General features: G+C 41.7%; 1 protein-coding gene across 3 annotated transcripts in view; it reads left to right on the top strand.

Annotated features, from left to right (window-relative positions):
• The window catches only part of LOC148427034 (receptor tyrosine-protein kinase erbB-4-like), a 203,235-nt gene that overhangs the window by 135,165 nt on the left and 47,223 nt on the right, over window positions 1–20,847 (top strand). For all 3 annotated transcript variants that reach the window (XM_088402715.1, XM_088402706.1, XM_088402700.1), the window contains exons 9-17: window positions 5,824–5,950; window positions 7,559–7,632; window positions 8,250–8,340; window positions 8,579–8,784; window positions 9,551–9,683; window positions 14,297–14,390; window positions 15,142–15,296; window positions 15,970–16,014; window positions 17,507–17,639. In XM_088402715.1, coding sequence (XP_088258841.1) covers window positions 5,824–5,950; window positions 7,559–7,632; window positions 8,250–8,340; window positions 8,579–8,784; window positions 9,551–9,683; window positions 14,297–14,390; window positions 15,142–15,296; window positions 15,970–16,014; window positions 17,507–17,639 — 1,058 coding nt within the window. The remainder of the gene's footprint in view (window positions 1–5,823; window positions 5,951–7,558; window positions 7,633–8,249; window positions 8,341–8,578; window positions 8,785–9,550; window positions 9,684–14,296; window positions 14,391–15,141; window positions 15,297–15,969; window positions 16,015–17,506; window positions 17,640–20,847) is intronic.

The raw sequence follows: 20,847 nt of genomic DNA, 5'->3' as shown, positions 1-20,847 counted from the left end.
ACTGAGGTGGCTGCGCCAACTTCCATAGGTAGGGCATTCCATAGTACTGGCGCGCGAATGGAAAATGCCCTAGATCCCGCAGACTTCTTTTTAGCCCGTGGGGTCGATAGCAAACCGGCATTTTGCGATCGAAGTTGTCGGGACGGGACATAAGGTGATACTAAGTCGACGAGATAGGAGGGAGCTAAACCGTGTCAAATTTTATAAGTAATTAACAGCACCTTAAAACCGCATCTCACGCGTATTGGAAGCCAATGCAGGTCAGCTAGAATCGGAGTAATATGATTCAACTTTCTCGTCCTTGTCAATAGTCTCACTGCTGCATTCTGTACAGACTGCAGGCTTTTAATGTAGGACATGGGAAGTCCAGAAAACGAAACGTTACAATAGTCTAGGCGCGATGTGACAAATGCATGAATTAATGTTTCTGCATCACTAAGAGAAAGAATAGGGCGAATCTTAGCTATATTGCGGAGGTGAAGAAACGCCGTTCTTGTCATGTTCTTAATATGTATCCGAAAGGAGAGAGTTGAGTCAAATATCACGCCGAGATTTTTTGCAAAACTACTTTGGGAAATAATACAGTTTTCCAGGTTCAACATGGTATTCAATCAATCAATCAATCAAATTTTATTTATATAGCCCTAAATCACCGAAGTCTCAAAGGGCTTCACAGAATGAAAAGAGGTCATACAGAGACATCTTTTCAATGTAAGGTACACAACAGCATCCCCTGTCAACACCGTCCCCTGTATTCTTAAGCAAGTGCTGATGTTGAGCAGGGCCAATAAATAACATCTCAGTTTTACTAGGGTTGAGTAGCAGAAAATTGGAAGACATCCATTGTTTAATCTCGGCAAGGCAGGCCTCCAGTTTACTGCTCTTGCACGGATCCGTTATTTCTAAGGGCATATAAAGTTTGGGTATCATCAGCATAGCAATGAGAACTAATAGCATGTTTACGTAAACAGTGTATAGGACGCACCAAAATGTTGGCGACAGTGTAAAAACTTTAGCTAGATACTGTAGAATAAATCTCATCTTTAAAATTTCATCATATATAAATTTGTAATGTATATATTTCTTGCGGGTATGGTGCCTGCTGACAACTGTGTGGCTTGCAGGTGAGTAAGTGAGCGAGCTAGGGAGCCAGGAGGCTCCGCACAGCATGAGGAGCATTTGAGTGCAGAAGAGAGCGTTAGTGAGATTTTCACTCAGAGTGCTGAAATAAAAGGAAATCCTACCTCCTTCTTTGATTGGCTATGGTCTCCACTTTCGTTCATCATGTGAGGGCAGTTAGCCTGTCAGCCCAAACCTTGTGGCAGACTCTTCTTCTTCTTCTTCTTGAAAGGACGACCTAAAAATGCCCCAAACAAAGGGCATGGCTCACGTCTGGGAAAAAAAATAAAAATTCCCTGTATATACGCCAACAAATATACACTCCAACATATCTTGCACAACATGTAGATGGCTGGGGGAGAGAAGGTGAGGGAAGAGGGCCCATTAGCTCGCCTGCCTGCAGCAGCCAGTGAAAATCTTTTGTGAATAGCCCTGTTAAGACGAGGCAAACTGCTGGTGCAAATGAAGTATAATTAAAAGTGCTATCATCTGACGCAATATGTTTTTTTGTGGATTTGGCTCTAAAGGTTCTTGGTAAGGTGTGACTGAACAACCAGGGCCACAGCCAACCCTGCAACAAAATAGATGCAAATAACTACATAAAATACCTAAACACAGTCACAACACAGTTACAGGAGGCCAAACAGTTAAAATAACTGTCAGGTTCATTTGTCAGACATAAACAACTATTCTAACAATAATTATTCTAACAATAACACAATAAATAATATTTCTTTTCATGTGCCTGGAGAAAAGGGCAACTTCGATCATCCCACGATAATGGTACGTTTTGTAAAAATACAAGACCTTTGAACTGATGGCAATTTCGGTTTGTAAAAATGTCGTTAACAAACTCATGCTCACACCCTCCTCCATCCAAACCTCTAAACAGATCCTGTACCTCCTACACAAGAGAGCTTTCCTCGAAAGGTAAAGGCTTAGTTCAGGGATGGGCAAACTTTTTGGCTCAGGGCCACATTGACTTTTGAAATTGACAGCCAGGCCGGAATAGAAAAGATACGAGACATATTTAAAAAAAATGCATTTGTAAACAGTACATATCAAACATAAACATAGCAAAACTTTTAATGTAATAACATATACTTTTGATTGAGAACATTTTAGCCATTGCATCAAAGTCATTAGGTACCGTATTTTCCGCACTGTAAGGCGCACCGAATTATAAGGCGCACCCTCAATTAATGACATTTTAAATCTTTTTCTATTTATAAGGCGCACCGCATTATAAGGTGCAACATTAGAAGCAGTCAAACTTTATTCATAGATTACAAACCAGCCTTCTGACAACTCCATTCACTCCCAAAATGAATAAACAACTGTCTCTTGTTTTATTTTATTAATATTTGCGTGACAGCTTATCTTTTAACAGCAAGGTGTAACATGTAGTGCAACATTTATATCAGCAAACTTTTCCTCCAGTGCAATCACAATATAGTAATACTCAAAGTAATAACAATAAGTCAAATAATAACGCTAAACTCTCAATAGCATAATAACTCAATGTCAATATGAGCAACCTTGTTCAACTGTAAGCGCACAAAAGAAACAGGTAAAGCTTACTTTATCACTTCATTCCCCATTTATGAATCCCAATCTCAATATTGATCCATATATAAGGCGCACCGAATTATAAGGCGCACCATCAGCTTTTTTTAAATAATGAGGCTTTTAGGTGCGCCTTATAGTGCGGAAAAAAAATCTTGTTGTGGCAATTCTCAGAACAGATCTGAGGTGTTCATCACTCATAACACACTCAAAGCCAACCTGTGTCATTCCGCGCTGGAAAATTGTCAGTATTTTCAAGTACTGTAGCTCCAAAAATGAAATTGTCTCCCGTTTGAGCTCCCAGACATGTTGTCTTACTTTTCGTAACCAACGTAACCAGCGGACATTAGAATGGTACAGTATCTTTGTGTGATCAGCATTTGTATCTTTGACAAAATGAACAAACTGGTGATGGCCAAGTCCCCTCGCTCGATTAAAGTTAACAGGTTTTGCAACGTGGTCAACCTGCAACACGGTTTTACACACTGCTTCCTAGTGAATTATGCAGTGTAGGAACATTATCTCTTGAGCATCCCGATGAGTTTCCTGTCAGATATGGTGAGCCATCTGTGATAACGTTGACGAGCATACTCCAAGGTTACTTGCACCTCTGTATGACTTTTGATACGTTGTTAAATAAGTCCTTCCAGGGATTTCAGATCCAAAAAGTCCTCCATTATTTCAAAATGAGCAGTTTCCTTTATATCAGTCGTTGCTTTTGTCCAGTACCAAAGAATATAATGAAAATGATGCCGCTTTATTTTTTAGCTTGCTAGTTAAGTGTTCGTCAATTACTTCAATACGACGAGTCACTGACCTGCGTGAGTTGTTCTTTTTGTTTTGTTTTGTTTTTCTTAAATTAGTTCTTGCTCTCAGGACATCAAATACTTGAGGTCTTTAAGAAACTCCTCCTCTAGGAAAGGCTTGCTGGCTTTTGCTAATTTGATTGGCAGTAAATAACTTGTGTTCGCATTTGCTACAATCATTCAAACCAAACCTTAAGTCTGTGCCATCATAGGCGGGCAGGATTAAAAAGACCAACGGGCCGGATCAGGCATGCGGGCCATAGTTTGCCCATCTCTGGTCCAGTTGCAACAATGTAAAGACTGTAAATGTAAGCGTTGGACACTTCCAGTTTGATGAAACTAGACAAAATGGACCAAGTGGTGTCTGCATCAATTCTGTCTCAGGACAAAATATTTTATGCACATTCTTCCGCAGCCCCACCCAATCTTCTGCATTTGTCCGCTAGTAAACAGCTTAAGCAGCTGCGCCGATTCAGTTTAATAGATTTATGATATCGTATCAGTACTGAGAATAACTTTGAAAGCCCCGATGATGACCGACGAGTGCCAGGTGTGTGGCCGGTGACTCTGCTCCCTCTTCAAGAAAGCTCACGGCCTCAAGCCGGAGCATGACATGAGAGAGCCACAATATTCTATATGAATGAACCAGGCTTGGAGTCCAACGGTTAGATATGTTGGTGCTCTTTGACTACAGGTTGATTCTGTTCTACATTTTGAGCGCTGCCTTGAAAAAAAAAAATGGAATACCGTATTTCTCCATGTACCGTGTTTCTCCTCATTTTCAACCCCCATATTGGGGGGTGGACGTATACCCACTTAACTCAAATCCAGACCAATTTTCTCCACATATGTGTTTGTATAACTTAAATTTGAATGCGAAATAAGTAATATGTCATTCATAAGGCTTAAAATGATTACATGTTCACCTCTAATTCAATACGGTTTGCATCTGTTTCTGCGCATTTGCACTTTCAGATGCGCTTTTGTCAAGCGCAGCCTTATTACCTGTTGTTGCTTAGATAATTTTTCTGGTGGGCTTTGATTCATTTTGAAAAGAAAGGTGAATTGACTTGTCCGTTCAAGACAAAAATGCGAGAGCAGTGACATGGCTCGCGTGGATGTCAGCAGGTGGGGGATATACAGCGAAGAACAACCGATCCACACTTTGATCTTGCCACGGTCGTCACTTGGGTAATGAAGGCTTCTGCAAAACATTTCTGAAGACCTCTATTTCAAACAATTTGGATAGATCGGAAGAGGACTACCCACTGAAGTTATGATTATGTTTGCGCAAATGAGGAGCAGGAAGGAGAGGAGGTCCAGGATAGAAATGGGAAGAGCTATTTGGCTTGTCCGACAGGGATGTTGAGGGCTATTCGACGCATTTATTTTCAGCTGTGCCAAAAACATAAAGCATTGAAACTTCAAATCGTTTTATTGTTGCCACATTAGTTTCAGCATTGGCGTCTACATTCGTGTACATTGCCGCATGAGCACAACAGTATGTTATACGATATACAATGAAGAAATGTGTCTAAAAGTACTGCAATTTCGTCATTTTAATAACACAGACATTCATTTTAATAACACGGACAGTGTGTTTTAATTGGACGGTCATGATATGTGTAACCAGTGTTTATCAACCACTAAAGTGGATTTATACTTCCGTTTTTGTCAAATTCATCCAAATTGAAGTAAAAAAGCGGGGGTCAACTTATGCACGAGGTGGACTTGTACACGAAGAAATATGGTATGTTGAGAATGGTTTTGCGTATTTGTATAATGCAGTTTATCCTGTTGAAATGATAAAACATAAGCATAAGTCTTTATATCTGGATCACTTCACAGTAGATCAAATCATTAGATGAAAAAACTCCTACGTTTTTCCTAAAGAGGAACATTCAATGGAAAAATTCCTCTCAGTTCCAAAAATGGGCTCCAGTACCTCTCAAGGGTTAATATCGCTGGGTCTTTCGTCATGCAGCAGTGAGAGGTTAATGAGGGACAGCCAAAGGAACTGTGGGAAATGATAACAAATTAACATTTCAGATATGAAATTGGCTGGTATAAATCACTATCAAAAAGGGGTTACAGTGCTTAATACCAGCCTTATTCATCATCGCCATTCCTCGCCTTGCTCAGACACACACAGCAATTGTAATTAATGTAAATGTAATGAATTTATTATGTGGAGTTATTGGCTTTCCTCAGAAGAATTTCAATGTGTGGACTTACTGCAATGTGTCATTTGAACTAAAGTCACGCCTACTTCATCACTTGGCAATCCTAGGACCATACAGAATAACACATTGATTTGTGTTTATCTTGCTAGTGTGTGACGGCATTGGGACGGGCACCCTGCAGACCGATCAAACAGTGGATGCCAGCAATATTGATAAATTCGTCAACTGCACTAAAATCAATGGCAACCTCATCTTCCTCATTACCGGCATCAAAGGGTGAGCTTCAAACCACACACTTTTTACACAAAGTATGATATAGCCTTACGACTTTGTAGAAAACGTTTAAACTGATTTCAGAAATTTGCTGTATTGTTAGCCGAGATGTATTCATTTGCAGACCTGTGTAAGCATGTGCAAAAGAACCATTTGTACTTGTTTGAAAGCAGCCCCATTGCTTGATGGAATAGGGCCGCAAACAAGGTGAGCATATTTCTTTTGTGGAAATCCAGTTGTGGGGGAGGTTAGTGAGAAATATTCCCATAGCTATCTATCAGTGCTGTCACAGTGACCTGAAGCTCTCCAAATGGACCGATAGGTACCAATGGAAGTCGCACTGAATGTTACGTCAGAGGACTTTGGTAGAAGAACATGTGTCCCCAAGTGTTGCCCTCACAAACAAGATTACCAGATGTGGCATTTTAATTTTTTTTTTTGTTTTTTGTTTTTTTTTGTTGTTCCGTCTGTCGTCCATGCCCCGGCCCCAAACCCCCTTCCGTCATTATCGACCTACCATTTTTTCAAGCAAAAATTGGAATCTTCGTCGCTGTCAGGCGATCGGTCCATCACTCATTCCTGTCATCACCCCCCCCCACCCCCCTAAAAAAGAAAGCTCCATCATCTTACTTTAAAATGAAAATAATTACCGTGTTTTTGGGACTATTAGCCACGACTTTTTCCTCATGATTTGAGCCCTGCGGCTTACAGTCCAGTTTTTTTTTTTTTTTTTGCTACCCACCAGCAAGCAAATGTGTGAATCTGTTCGAGGTGTCAATTTAGGAAACAACTATGAAATAAAACTGAAAAGATGTGAATCAATGGCTGTGATCAAAAAGAGTTTTACAGAGTATTACAAATATTTAACTAACAGTATTCTGTTAGCGTTGAAAATATCCATCCATCCATTTTCTATTAATATGTTGGGTTCAGTCTGTTAAAGGGAGGATGTTGGCAGAAAATTAAAAAAAAAAAAAAAAAAAAAAACCTACAAAAAAATTATAGTTACATACCATCTTTTGCATAAAGGTCTGATGTTGCCTGCGGCTTATAGTCCAGTCCGGCTTATCTGTGACAAAAATACATTTTTTTGCTCATATTTTGCTGCTGCATCTTATATACAAGTGCGGTTTATAGTCCAGAAATCACAGTAAATTGCAGAAAAAAATGCACGATTAAGCAGTACAACTTGTACTCAAACAAAAAGCAAAAGCTAAACTTTACACTCTTCACTTGAATCATCCAAATTAAGTAGACAAGTTTAAGACAAAATAACCTAATTACAGACCACAATGTGTAGTGTGTGTTCCCTCAGCAACTGAAATAAGCAATCATTTGCACAAGGGAGCATACACATCAAACAGCATGTATGTTCAATGTGTGTCATCAAGACTAGACTGCAATTACTAAACCGCATCATCTAGAGAACATACATACAGATGAAATCTACTGTTTTCTTGGTCTAAGTCCGTCTTTTTTAAAAGCTTTTTGTCATTCACCGGTAAGTCTGCAAAACGTCAGTCCGTCACCGACGAAATGCTCATCTCTGGAGATAACCTCGCACAGTATGTTGAAGATTAGTGTTGAATTCTCCATGTGTCTGTATTTTAGGGACATGTACCACGGTATTGGACCATTGGATCCTGAACGCCTCAACGTGTTCCGGACTGTAAAAGAGATCACAGGTGAATGAGTGACTTTGGAAATAATGGCTGAGTATCATGAAAATGGCGTGTGTTTGCATGTGTGTGTGTGTGTGTGTGTGCGTGTGCGTGTGTGTGTGTGTGTGTGTGTGTGTGTGTCTGTGCATGAGCACGTGTGTGTCCATTAGCAAGCAGAGGCCCTAAAGGGATGAGCGATGCCTCGTATACAAACCCTTTGTCATATTAAAGTGTGTCTTGCAGTTGAGCCAAACAGCTAATGGAGCGAAACTGCATTTTCATAATGAAAAGCCAAGCAATAAGAAAGAGCAATGGCTTCCCAGCCTCAGTCCTGCTCAGCCTCCTCACTTTAATGTCATTTCCACACATGCTGATGCCTTATTATCTGTCATTAATACCAAATGCAGTTCGATAAATGGTGAAGTATATTAAATCTAGTCTTTTAATTAGTGTATATTATCCATTTCCTCCAAAGAATTACCACTTGCTCAAACTCGTGTATGGACCAAAACTCATAAAACAATTTAGATTCTAATTGTTCTTTCATAATGTGTACCCTCTGTAACCTCATGCATGTGCTCATCATTTCGCGATGAGCATGCGCACTTGCTAAAGATAGGGTTTGTTCATGATTTCTTTAGGTTACCTCAACATTCAATCGTGGCCTGAGAACATGACCGATCTGAGTGTTTTTTCCAACCTGGCAACCATAGGAGGGAGATCCCTCTACAGGTATGAATGCATTGGCATTGGAAAAATATTTAAGCATACTGATATAAAGTGCGCATTTATAACAGCTTTGCCTATTTCGCCAAGCTATTATATCTATTTTAGTATTCTTTTTGTCACATTTACAGAAGACATGCTGAAGTGTTTTATTAAGACAGTCTTTGTTTAACGAGATCCCCACTTTCCTCACCTCATTTGCACATTCCTGATGTCACATTTCTCTATGTGTCACCCCTTACAGTGGAAGCGGTATCTCCCTGCTGATTTTGAAACAGCGCTGGATCTCCTCTCTGCAGTTCCAGTCGCTGGCTGAGATCAGCGCCGGCAGTGTCTACATTTTAAACAATAGCCGCCTCTGCTTCTACAATACTGTCAACTGGACTTCGCTGTTCCGGACTTCAACCCAGAAAGTAGTAATCCGCAACAACCGTGACCCGAAGGAATGCAGTGAGTAGCGTCGGGTTTATTGTGTGTGTTTGTTCTCACAAAAACTCATGTGACCGGACCATCCCAAAGTATACTTTACTTTATTGTCTTGTTTGCACCCAGCAATACAGATCAGGTTGGTTCGGCATGATAGGCTTTGAATCGGTTAATATTGATTGGGTGACAGTAATGTCAATAGCATGACATGATTGCAGCTTGAATGCGTGTATCTCATCGAAGATTAGAAAGACTATTGAGCAGTTAAAGAAGCTAAAAGAGCAATTGAGTGCAGACGTTATGCATCAATAGCACAAGTGAAGCAAAAGACCATTTTTTTCTGTTGTGATACATTTTAAATGGCACCTTCTCATCATAATATTCTATTAAGTGTCAACTCTCTGTGAGCGGCAAATACGATCAGCATTAGTCAACTGTGCCGTATTAGTGTGGTTAAAATGTTGAAATGTGAGAAGGTTTATGGTTTTTATCTTGAGATGCCAAAACATGCCAAAAATCAACTAGAGTGATCAGTGAAAACATTACACATTGTAAACCCCTTGCTAAGAGGCAGGTAAATAAATGAGATTTGTATTTGGAGATTCATTGATGGGGGGACATTGGATGAACAGCATTGATTATTCAGTTTCACTGTGGTTACGGGGGGGGGGGGAACAATACGTGCTCACACGACATCACACACTCGCTGATGAACGATATCTCCAACACATTAAAAAATGAGCATGGAAAGTTTACGTCGCGTTTTGAATCTATTCGTATTCCCCGACAGCCCAGAATCACATGTCCTGCGATCGGATGTGCTCTGACGAAGGCTGCTGGGGCCCAGGGCCAGACCAGTGTCTCTCCTGCCGCTACTTCAGAAGAGGCCGCACCTGTATTGAATCCTGCAAACTTTTTTATGGGTACGTAATGGATGTAAACATACTTTATGATTCAGGTTAAATGTTCACAAGTTGTAGACAGGCAAAAGCCTCTTCCACAAGACCAGATCTTTTACGGTTCCTGAAGACATGAATTCCCTTGCAAACAGGCGCACATGACAAGCAGAGGAAATAAAATCAATTTAAGCAGCTTTGATGTATGAGAATGAACTCAAACTGTCCTCAAGGGCTCAGAAGGAGAGTCTAATTGCCATTTACTGTGAATGTAATGAGATGAACCAATAAGAAATTTTGCGCTGAGTAGGTCATGTCCACAGCGGACTGGCCGTTGTGGCACTTTTCCTCAAATATATTGCTGAATTACGATATTGCATTAGAATTTTCCCCAAATGACTGGCAAAGGCCACATTTGATTTTATGCTGCTGCATGAATAATTCCACTTAGGTCATTGCTCGATGCTGCCAGGAGGCACATCAAACGGATGAGCGGCAACTCACCTGAGAATGGCATCTTTGTAGATGTGGTTTCCGGAATTTTCTCTGTGAATGAACCAGGAGATGTAGTGAATCACAGCACTTGAAAGGATCTGTCTGAAATAAGACAATCCCAGCTATGTCTGCAACGAGATAACTTTGTTGAAAGTGGTCATGTCAAGTGTGTCACCCATGGGAGGCGTAGGAATCGCCTCACTTTTGCACACAAGGTTTGGCGCTTGAGAGCAAGCAAACCCTCGGTCATGTTTACTTGTTGCCGGTGCTTCTCCGGCGCCATTTGTGGGAGGGAAGCTTTGAAGTTGTTAGGAAAAACAGCTCTGTGCCAAAGCTTTGAAGGAGACTGGTGAGGGAGAGACTCGTGGCAGGAGCTCCTTGTACTGTAAAAACAGTCAGGGCCAAGCATCACAGTGTTTGATTTCTTCATTCTCAAGTGTGTAACCAAAATGGCATTAAAGAAATGATTCATCAGCACAAAGTTCTCAAAGTACAGTAATAAATAGGATGAATTGATCGGTCAAAATCCATTATTTTCTGATAATAGCTTTATAACGTTCCGGCACCCTTGAGCAAGGCACCAAACCAGGACTTCTAGTGATTCTCTTTAGGTCACGCAAACATTTTCCCTTTCCCGTGTGGACCATTCTTTTATGGTGTGTCATGTCAAAATAATTTCTCATTGGCAATAAATAATGTAATGCGTTACTAATTCATTCAATGCTAGACATATTTATACGTTCAGAGTCCAGACATAGTCAGGCATAGTCCGCACGTAGCCGAGGTTCTTGCAAATGTGCGAGAAATGACACTAGGTAGCAGTAGTGTCGCCAGATTTGTCCAACAAGCAAGAACTCCTGTCTCAATGTCCCCGGCGTCTGCGTTTTTGGCAGGAAATAGAGTAGAGCGATGAACGATGAGTTGGTGAATTTGACAAATCTCCACTTGGCCACAGTTTTCCAGACTTTTCCATGAAACAACAATAGACGTATAGCAGTAATGCATTACAATAATGACAGTACTTTTATCATGCGTTACTCCCAACACTGATGAAAAGTAATTGCCCAGCGGTCCTGAACCTAATAGCAAGTGTTGCCACGTTTGGCTGCAAATTTTCGATAATCCGTGATGAGTCTTTCACACCGCTACTGAGGAAGTTTGGAGCACTCTACTTTACAGAATTGTTTCAATTTTGCCATATCGGAAAGTTATGTAGCATGAACTGCCTGTTTAAGATCACAATACTGCATCTCAGTTAAATTTGAATTCGAACTTTGGCTTTGGCCACGGCAAAACTTTTTCTTTTTTTTGTATCCGTTCTGTGGTGAAGTTGCAAGTATGTTTCAAACCATTGTCTTGCTGCATGATCCAAAAGCACAAGAACAGGTTTGAGGGCACAAATTCATGGCTGGCCATCCGTCTCATTTTTCCTTCGATCATAATAATTCATCCTAGTAATGAGGAAGCAAAGCAGCCCCAAAGAATCACACTGCCACCACGCTTTACTCTTGGCATCATGTCTTCTTCTTCATCTTTTTATCAAAGGCCGTGCCATTTTTACATCAGATGCATCAGGCTTCACACCTCCCAAAAACCTCATTTTTTGACTCATGAGTCCACATAACATTCCTCCAAAAGTCTTGAGAATCGTCAAGCTTTTTCGCAAATGTGAGACGAGCCTTTGTGTTCTTTTTTGACAACAGTGGTTTCCACCTCCCATGGATACCATTAATGGCCAGTGTCATAGTGAAGTCATGAATACTGACCTTATATGAGGCTACTCCTGCGGTTCTTTGGAAGTCTTTCTAGGTTCTCTTGAGACCTCTGGGATGGAGTAATCTTTGTTGATCGACTAGTTCTCAAAACGGTTTGCAACAGTTCCCAGTTTTCGCCATTTGTGGATAATCTGGCATTGCTTCACTGGAGCCCCATACCCTTGGAAATGGCAAACATAACATTTTTTTAGGCTTTTTGACTCATCTCAATACTTGTAATGCATTTGTTCTTGGGATTTTGTGACCAACCTCACTTCATCTATCAGATTCTATTGGAGTGATTTCTTGATTCAGAAAAAGTGGTGACAATCAGGTTTTGATGTGGCCTGTGAAATGGAAATCAGCTTTACGCAACACTTTTTCACATGAAGCCGTGTAGGTTAGTATTTGTTTTGTTCCTTGGTTCATAAAATTATTTAGAAACTGCATTTATTCTTGGTCGTCTGGGTTATATTAAAATTGGTTTGATGCAATAAAACCTTTGCGTGTAATAAATATGCAAAAAACACAGGAATCAGGAAGGGGATCTCTTTTTTTCGAAGCACTGCGCATTTGTATTTGTTGTTTTTTGGGTTGTTTTGTTGCACTGACATGCAGTCCCTTTTGCCGGAGCTGGTCCCATATTCCTGTATTGGTTTTCAACCTGGGTCTCAGCTAGCCCGTGTTGCACTTTTCCATTGTTAATGAGGAAAGAAACTTATTCCCATTAGTTTCTATCTCTGTTGAATAAAACAAAGACAGAACAAAAGAGAGAAGGCACTCAAGGAGGGAAATGCCTGATGGTGTCCATTGAGGGTTGCTGGGTGGATTAGGCTGCCGTTGAATGTGTTTAATTAAAAAAGTTGCTCTGGTGGGTTGGCTGTTTTTTTTTTTTTTTCTTGGGGGGGCACAGTCTAATGCAGGACTAATCCCTAATCAGCCTAACCCCCAGTGGGGATATGGTGCGGCCATGAAGGGGCCAATCAGGAGGACGATTCGGACTGAATAGGAATAACTGGAGTGAACACGTCTGCTGAGGGTCTTTGTCATTCTCCTCTGTGTCATTTCCAGCTACATTTAACAAAAGCGCCATCACTCCACCGCCTGGGTCTTTTCTAAAGAATTCCCCGGGATGCAGCGTCCAAAAGAGAAATATGATTACACTGGAACAAGGGAAAGAAAGACCTGGGAGAATAACGTAAAGTGAGGAATGGGAGGTGTGTTGGACTTGGTAGGAAAGATGTTTTTGGAGGGGGCACTTTCACAAGCAATTGTAACGAACCATTAGAATGATCTCATAAAAAATACTTTGATTTAGCCAAAGGGAAAGCACGGATTTCATTTTCACTTTAACGACTCTTTAATGGGATACAGTTGAGCTCATGTGTAGTTCTTTATCTGAGAGCCATCAGTACACCAAAATTGTCGAGATCACATATAAGTATTTCATTGAGTTCCTATTCTGTCCGACAATGGTGTTTTAATCAGCCATCTGCTGTGAGAGGGACTGTTTGTTTGCAGCTCCGTGAGCCTTCTTCACAGGGTGTCCATCAACTTATTGATTGCTCTGATGGGAAAAGTGTTTTTGATCAGTGTGGTTGTTATTGACAGCTGCAGCCCTCACCTCGCCGGAGAAGCCACGTTTGGAAAAAAAAAAAAAAAAAAAGGGAGGATAATTCGGTGGGTTGGACTCAAACAACGGAGGCATTCATGGATCCGGCATATATGCGCACATAGCAGTAGTCAGCGGCACGGCCCGAAATGTGCCGCAGCCCCTGCTGTTGTAATTACGGTGTATAAACCCAATATTTGCCTTGAGAAATGGAAAAAACAAAACCATTATTATGAACTGCATCTCTGTAAAGTGCCTCAACTCCTACCACTTCAGAAGCTGCAAACAAAAGAAAATCATCTGTACTTGTGCACACCATTTCCTTCTCTTTCACCCTATCCTAATCAAACACTGCCCGCTCCCCGGTGTCTTCCCCGTACGCTCATATCCTCCCACCAGCTCGACTGCCTCCCCCAGTGCATCGCTTTGTGTTTGCTGCGATTTAAAAAGCTGTTCATTATTCATAGGCCTTTCTCTGTCAGCCTATTGACCATCTTGCGCCTTTAACTTGATCAAATAGTCAGTGGCGGATTGCCGCCCTCCCTGGCAGCCGTCGCAATTAAAAGTCTGGGAGACGAGCGTGGGTAAAAGAAGGTTGATCTGTGCTATCTGGATGCGTCATGGCATGTTGGTTTAAATCAAAAGGCTCCTATGTACGACTTGTGCTCATGTGCACACAGTGTACTTGAAAACCCTCACTCAGTATGCTTAGATCAATATTTCAACACGCTTTCAAATCCATTATAAATACATCGGAACCTCCCTTTTCTCTCAATCAGGGAAGTGCGCGAATTTGCCAACGGATCCGTGTGTTTGGAGTGTGACAGCCAGTGCGAGAGGATGGAGAGTAATGCCGTGACATGTCTCGGTCAGGTAAGAATCATTTGCCATTGACTTTGCTCTGGGACTATAGGTGGGCGAATCTGGTAATGACAGATGACTGAAAGGGGAGTCAGAATAGCTTTGTTGGATTAGATACCCCAAAAAAACCCACACAATTAGGAATGAGAGATGTTGCTATCAATTGCCGAACAAACCCTCAGGCAATTTTCCACACGTCTTTTTAAACATCCGAATGCATTCAGGACATCTGATGATAAAGCATGCAAACAACAAATTTCAAAGTAATAACATGTGGCTGAACATGCCAAAGATGACACGTGTCCATAAGGACTATCCAACGCCACAAATGCACATTACAGCTGTTATTTTGTCAGTTCAGACACACAGGTCTCATTTATTCATGAGCCCGCCGCATCTGAGTGTGCGCCTTCCCACCTGTCATCTTTGCCATTGCCATCCCGGTGCGCTACCTTGACATGACCTGATTTTGTTGATTGCCGCCTTCAACATAGAGGTGTGCTGGAATACACTGCAGGCAATTTGCGCTCGACATGTTATAAATCACCAAGCCCGCCAGCCACGTTAGCCGCGGCAGGAAGTGAGCACGTTAACAGGATTTGCCAGGTTTCAATTTGATTCTGTCATATGCTACTTTTATTCATTATTTTCTGCGTTGACACTTTAATATCCTGTTTCTTTCACCTCTGTGGCCATCGCTTTGTTTTAGCTCTTTTTAATCGTTTTATTCCCCTCTCAATTTATCTCTGGGCGGCCCATCTAGGGTCCAGACCAGTGTGTGAAGTGCCTCCACTTCAAAGACGGGCCCAACTGTGTGGAGAAGTGCCCCGACGGCCTGCAGGGAACCAACAGTTTCATCTTTAAGTACGCCAAGGCCAACAACGAGTGTCATCCCTGCCACGCCAACTGCACCCAGGGGTAAGAAAGATCTCCATCTCGCTGTGATGCCAAGCCTGCTTATTGCTAGCGTCAACACAGCCCTTACCCTGTTTTATTTTATGAATCATATCTCTTAAAGCAAGAACATGAAAAATAGCAAAGAAAAAGGGGGGGAGAAGACTCCAGGCGCTGGCACAACTCTGTCATCATGACAACAGCTGTATCATGCCTGTTTCTTCTCCTCGGGGTGCGGTCTTTTGGATTTACATCAAAACACCGAGTTAAAACATAGCAGGGGTCACAGGTCAGCACAGTAAAACTAATTGGCCTCTTTAGAGCCACTGAGTATCTGATATCAGCTTCAGGATATTTTCTCAGGGTTCACAATTAAGGCTGATCAGCACCTAAAGGGCAACAAAGCACAATCAGACTAAAAGGAATCGTACGGGGTCACCGTTGTTAAACAGAGCGGCGTTCTTCACGCGCTCACAGATCAAAATTGTTTTACATCCCCCAACAGCGTTTCTTTGACCTGAAACAAGCAACAACACGGCTCCCCCTCCTGTCATATCGTGATGAGTGGTCAGCCACGCTGGGGATTTCATTACGTGCTTGGTGACAGCTGAGTGACGCTGGAGAAAGACAAGCAGAGGTTTACTCATAACCTGTCCGCGCTTTAATGGACGACGTCTCTGCTTTCTCTGCCCTGCAGGTGCGTCGGGCCAAGACTCCAAGATTGTGTTGGGATGATGGACAGGTAAGGGATCTCTGAAAACATTTATCATGTTGGACTGGGAAACAGATTTGCCGCCACTGTCCAAATGCGCAAACACGAACAGAGTGCAGAACATTCAGTAGACAACATTTTTGAGACATACTGTATCTCAATAATCAATCAAGGGTTCGCGTGACTTAAACGCTCGTCTGGATCAGTGGACAGAAAACATCCCTTGATTATCAACAGTGTGTTGTAAAGGTCAGCTTCTTGCTGACCTCACCAACTCTCCAGAATTATGCCAAGTAAAAACAATCAAGAGTACAGTGGACAGTGTGGCACACAACAACTCTATTAGCGTGCACATAAAAAGAAGTTATTTTAACAATTACAGCAAATGTGACTCATTAGAGTTGAGCCAAAAGAGCGCAGCAGTAAGTTGGTATCCATTAAAGTACAAACGAGCACTTGTACTTGCCTCTGGGGGCTTCACTGCTCAGATAATGGTGCCGATGTTGCCGCGTTTTATCTGGCGATGACCCCGAGTCTCCTCTTCGCCTGTAAATCCTCTCCTCCTAATTAGAGAAGTCCTTCCCATTGTCTCACCTTGTGCTGTCTGACTGTCTGCTTCTCACCCTTCTGCTGTCTTCTTTCTAGTTGCATGACCCTGCCTTTTTGCTATTTCTTTTAGTTCCGAGTCCTTTTTGTCTTCTCGCTCCCCTTTTTTCACTAGTGTTTTTTTTTCTGCTTCTTCCGTGTCCTCTTCACCTCCTCTCAATTCTTTCTGTGTCTCCTTGCTTCTCTACCCTCGTCGACCTAATCGTTTCAAACTGCCGCATTACTATTCACAACATGGCTGTATATCTCATTATGTTGAAACCTAAAGCCTCTTTGTAAATTTCAAGCATCACCCCTCCATGCTTCCCTATTTAGGTCCCCCACAATCAATACAGCACCTCATGTCGCCGCCGTAGCGCCGTGCTACACGAAATTTCCATTAGTCGCTAATGGCTTCTGCAACAAAGAGTTTTGAACGTCAAGCATGAGGTAGCAGCAGGTGTTTTACTTTTTTTATACTTTTTTTTTTTTTTTTTTTTTAGTTTTCATAGAATCAATGTGCACAGCACGCCTTTGTATAAGGTCATACAATAATGTCATATTTTTTAGGGCAGTCTTGAGAAGTAACCCCTAATGGCCGTTTTCAACAGTTTAGTTCTGGTGTTTTCGATTGTTTTCTTATTTTTTAAATGCTGAATTGGTCCTTTTTCCAATGATGATTCTGACGAGGGCCATGGATTACAATCTAGGAACAAAAAGAAGGTGCTGAAAAGAGAGCAAGCATCGCGCAGCACATGACAGCACCGTGTATGTAAATACCAAGCAGGTGCAGCTTTTGACATGTGAACACAGTCTTGTGTTTTAGAAAACCTCTTTTTCATTCTCCTTGCAGTTATTTAATAGTTATATTTTAGTTCCAAGTCACTGTGAGCAGTACAAATAACAGCACATCCCAACCCACATTTCCTGTTTGCAGGACGCCCCTGATCGCTGCGGGAATCATCGGTGGCCTCTTCGTCATCGTCATTGTGGCGCTCAGTGTTGCCGTCTATGTTAGGCGAAAAAGCATCAAGAAGAAAAGGGCTTTGCGTCGCTTCCTGGAGACAGAGGTGGGGACTGCTTGTGTGAATGTGTCTCTGTGTGATTGTGTATTGGGCATCATTGCAGTGCTCATTTTTGAGATGTGTTGCTCCATTTGTCAGTCATCAACTCACACAGTGTGAACAGAACAGGCGAGCCATTTTCAAATGGATGCTTTACTTTATTTACAGATTGTTACCATCACACATATCTTCAGTCATATTAGTTTTGGAATCAGGTCAAATTTCAAAGAAGCATGCAAGTCTTTTTTAGTACAAATAAAACGAACAGCATGCAACTAATACAAAACCACAGCTGTTTATCTACTTTCTTTCGACAAAGATTGCAGTGTGAACAATAGTTAACAAACAGTTACATAGGTGAAAATGAAGCGCAATTCTTTTGATCCTTCATTTCCTTGCTTTGTGTCCTAAAGCTTCTCAGTAGAATCTTATACCCTAGTTCTGTGCTAATTTTTTAAGCCAGGTTTTGTGCGTTATTTAAATTTTCCTCAAAGAGCGATCTCCTCGCATGAATTCAGCGGATCACCCCTGTGTTGCCGTTCAAGCGCAAACCTCATGGTCAGTTTCAGCTGCGGCATCGCTACAGGCCCTGCGACTTGCTCGCAGCATTCCGCTTGTCATTTCACGTTTGGATCATTTTAAGGTGGACGCAGCATCTTGTAGGAAGCTGCCAGGCTGCAGGCAGGAAACAGAGGAGTGCAGTCGCAGGAGCTTTCTACCTATTCCCATCCCCACTCACCCTTTATAATCAGCTTGCGACACCCACTGGACATGAGTTGGACATTAATACATCCAGGTACATTAACACAGTGGTGATGAAACATCCAACCAAACTAATAAAGTCCATCCATCCCATTTTTTTTTAATACCTCATTGGGCAAAAGACACATCTGAACTGTTAATCTGCCAAATAAACGTAGGGCTGCAGCTATTGAATTCTTTGTTGAAAATTCTTTCAAATAATCGAGTTTTCTGATGGAATATATGACTGTGTGTTACAGTCAGCGTAACACTTGTTAATGTAATTGCTTGGCTGTCCTCCCAACAATGCAAACCTACTGACGACCGCGTGCTCACCAAGTCAGCAGCTAACCAACCAGAATGTTTGTTTCGCTTTTTTTAAAATCCACATACACTACTTTAATTATTCAAGCACTTGTCTCAACCTATACAATGGGAAAATTTGGAGCATACAGTAAATTTCATTAAGGACATTTTCCCCTGAAAAGACTTCATCTGGTCAAAATCTAAACAACTTTAAAGAACATAAAATCCGTCCATCCATCCTTTAATTTGACTGAGCAAAATATAAAAGTAAATTTGGAAGAGATTAAATGACATCAGGGTGAATTTTACCCTTTAACTGTAGAAATTGACTCTCAATGGGCGGGAAATTAATTTTGCAAAACTACTACATTAGAAACTGAATAGCTTGCCAAAGGCTGGGCCAAAATGTTAAGTTCTACTTGGTCAATTTTATTTTCAATTTATTTGGGAAAAAAACATGTTTTGTGTAGTCTTGTTTTAATAAAATGCTGGGTGCATAGATATTGGTATGTGTTGTTGTAAAAGGCAATGAAAATCATAAAATAAAATTATAAGCAATCCAAATGATATTGTTACACTTCAAAACTTACAAAATTTAAGTTATGCACCAACTGGAACTAGGAAGGATAATAATATGACAAAATGAAAATCCGCACTTTTGCAAATGCAATAAAAGTTCAACTTAAAGAATAAAAGCATGACCTGTTTTACAGTTTTCTTTTACTTCATTGTCTATGAAAGGACCAATCAGCGGCTGTATTTTGGCCTCGCTCTGATTTAGTGTCTTGGTTACCCAGAGTAAATCCACACTAGAAAGGGGGGAACATTTATACTTTATACAGAGGAAGGCTGGGACCCCATTTTGGATGCCAAACTGAGGAGAACGTGCTAACCAACCAGAGAAGTCCATCCATCCATTTTCTAGAGGCGCTTATTTTCACAAAAGTCGCTGGCTTGCTGATGCCTATCCCAGCTGGCTTTGGCCAGTAGGAGGGGGGACACTCTGAACTGCTCGCCAGCCAATTGCAGGGCACACAGAGGCATACAAAAATTCACACACACACACACAACGGACAATTTAGTGTGTCCAATACACCTCCCGTGCATGTTTTTGGAGTGTGGGAGGGAGCCGGAGTGCCCGTACAGAACCCACGCAGGCTCGGGGACAACACGCAAACCCCTCACGGGAAGGCCAGAGCCAGCTGGAAGTGAACTCAGGTCTCTTAACTGTGAGGCAGACGTGCTACTGTTCCACCGAGCCGCCTACCAAGAGAAGTCTTACCCCTTAATTTTCTTCGTAATATGACCATAAGGAGAACAACTGAAATATAGTACATTCCTGACTCATATACTGTAATGTAGTGACATGTATTGGGACATCTTGCTTAAAAAGCTTAGATGGTGTGTGTGTCTTTGGGATTTGACCGGCAATGTGTATTCTAGTTCACCATGCGGTGTTTGATGGTGTTAATGTCACGTTCAAGTTCAACCAACCAATACTCATTCAATCGTGATCGAGTGTTTGGCGTAGAAAAAAAGGACCTTTCCCAAACTCCTGTGTTAAAGCATCGTGCAAAAATGGTTTGGTTTCAGGGGCTTCAAAAACCACCAGACATGTTTGAAATATACATCATCAATGGATACTCCTTTCAAGGTGAGGATAGGGGAAAGGCTGAGTTAAAAGAAGAAAAAGTCACAGGGGAGATATAAAAATGGGTTCACAGATCAAAACCTAGAAAAAAAGAGGAGATACAGCAAGAAAAGACAGTGAATAGCAAAACAAAGGAATGAAATAAGTGTGCTTTGCAAGTCAACAGTCTTCACAGCATGCTTGATATTGAAATGGCGGCTACGTCCTCAGATCCCAGTTTGACAGCGTGTACTGGAGGCATCTTTTTCTCAACTGACACAAGAAGTGAGCTCTCTGTTTCACCTTCTATGCACCCCCCCCCCCCCCCCCCCCCCCCCCCACACACACACACACACACACACAAAGTCAACGGCATGGACACGAGTCCATAGCCTTCATCCAGACACTCTTGATCTCAGTTGTCAAGGTCTGTTATTTGTTTGAATTGAGGATCGATGTCCAATTTCATCAGGCAAAAAGCGCCTTGGAAAAGTGTCAAACTTACAGTGAGGGCTACAGACGCCCGTTGTATGTTAA

The sequence above is a fragment of the Hippichthys cyanospilos genome, chromosome 2 (assembly GCF_059441005.1).
Source record: "Hippichthys cyanospilos isolate Australia breed blue-spotted pipefish chromosome 2, RoL_Hcya_1.0, whole genome shotgun sequence".
Taxonomy (NCBI): domain Eukaryota; kingdom Metazoa; phylum Chordata; class Actinopteri; order Syngnathiformes; family Syngnathidae; genus Hippichthys; species Hippichthys cyanospilos.
This window is presented reverse-complemented; position numbering and strand designations above follow the sequence as displayed.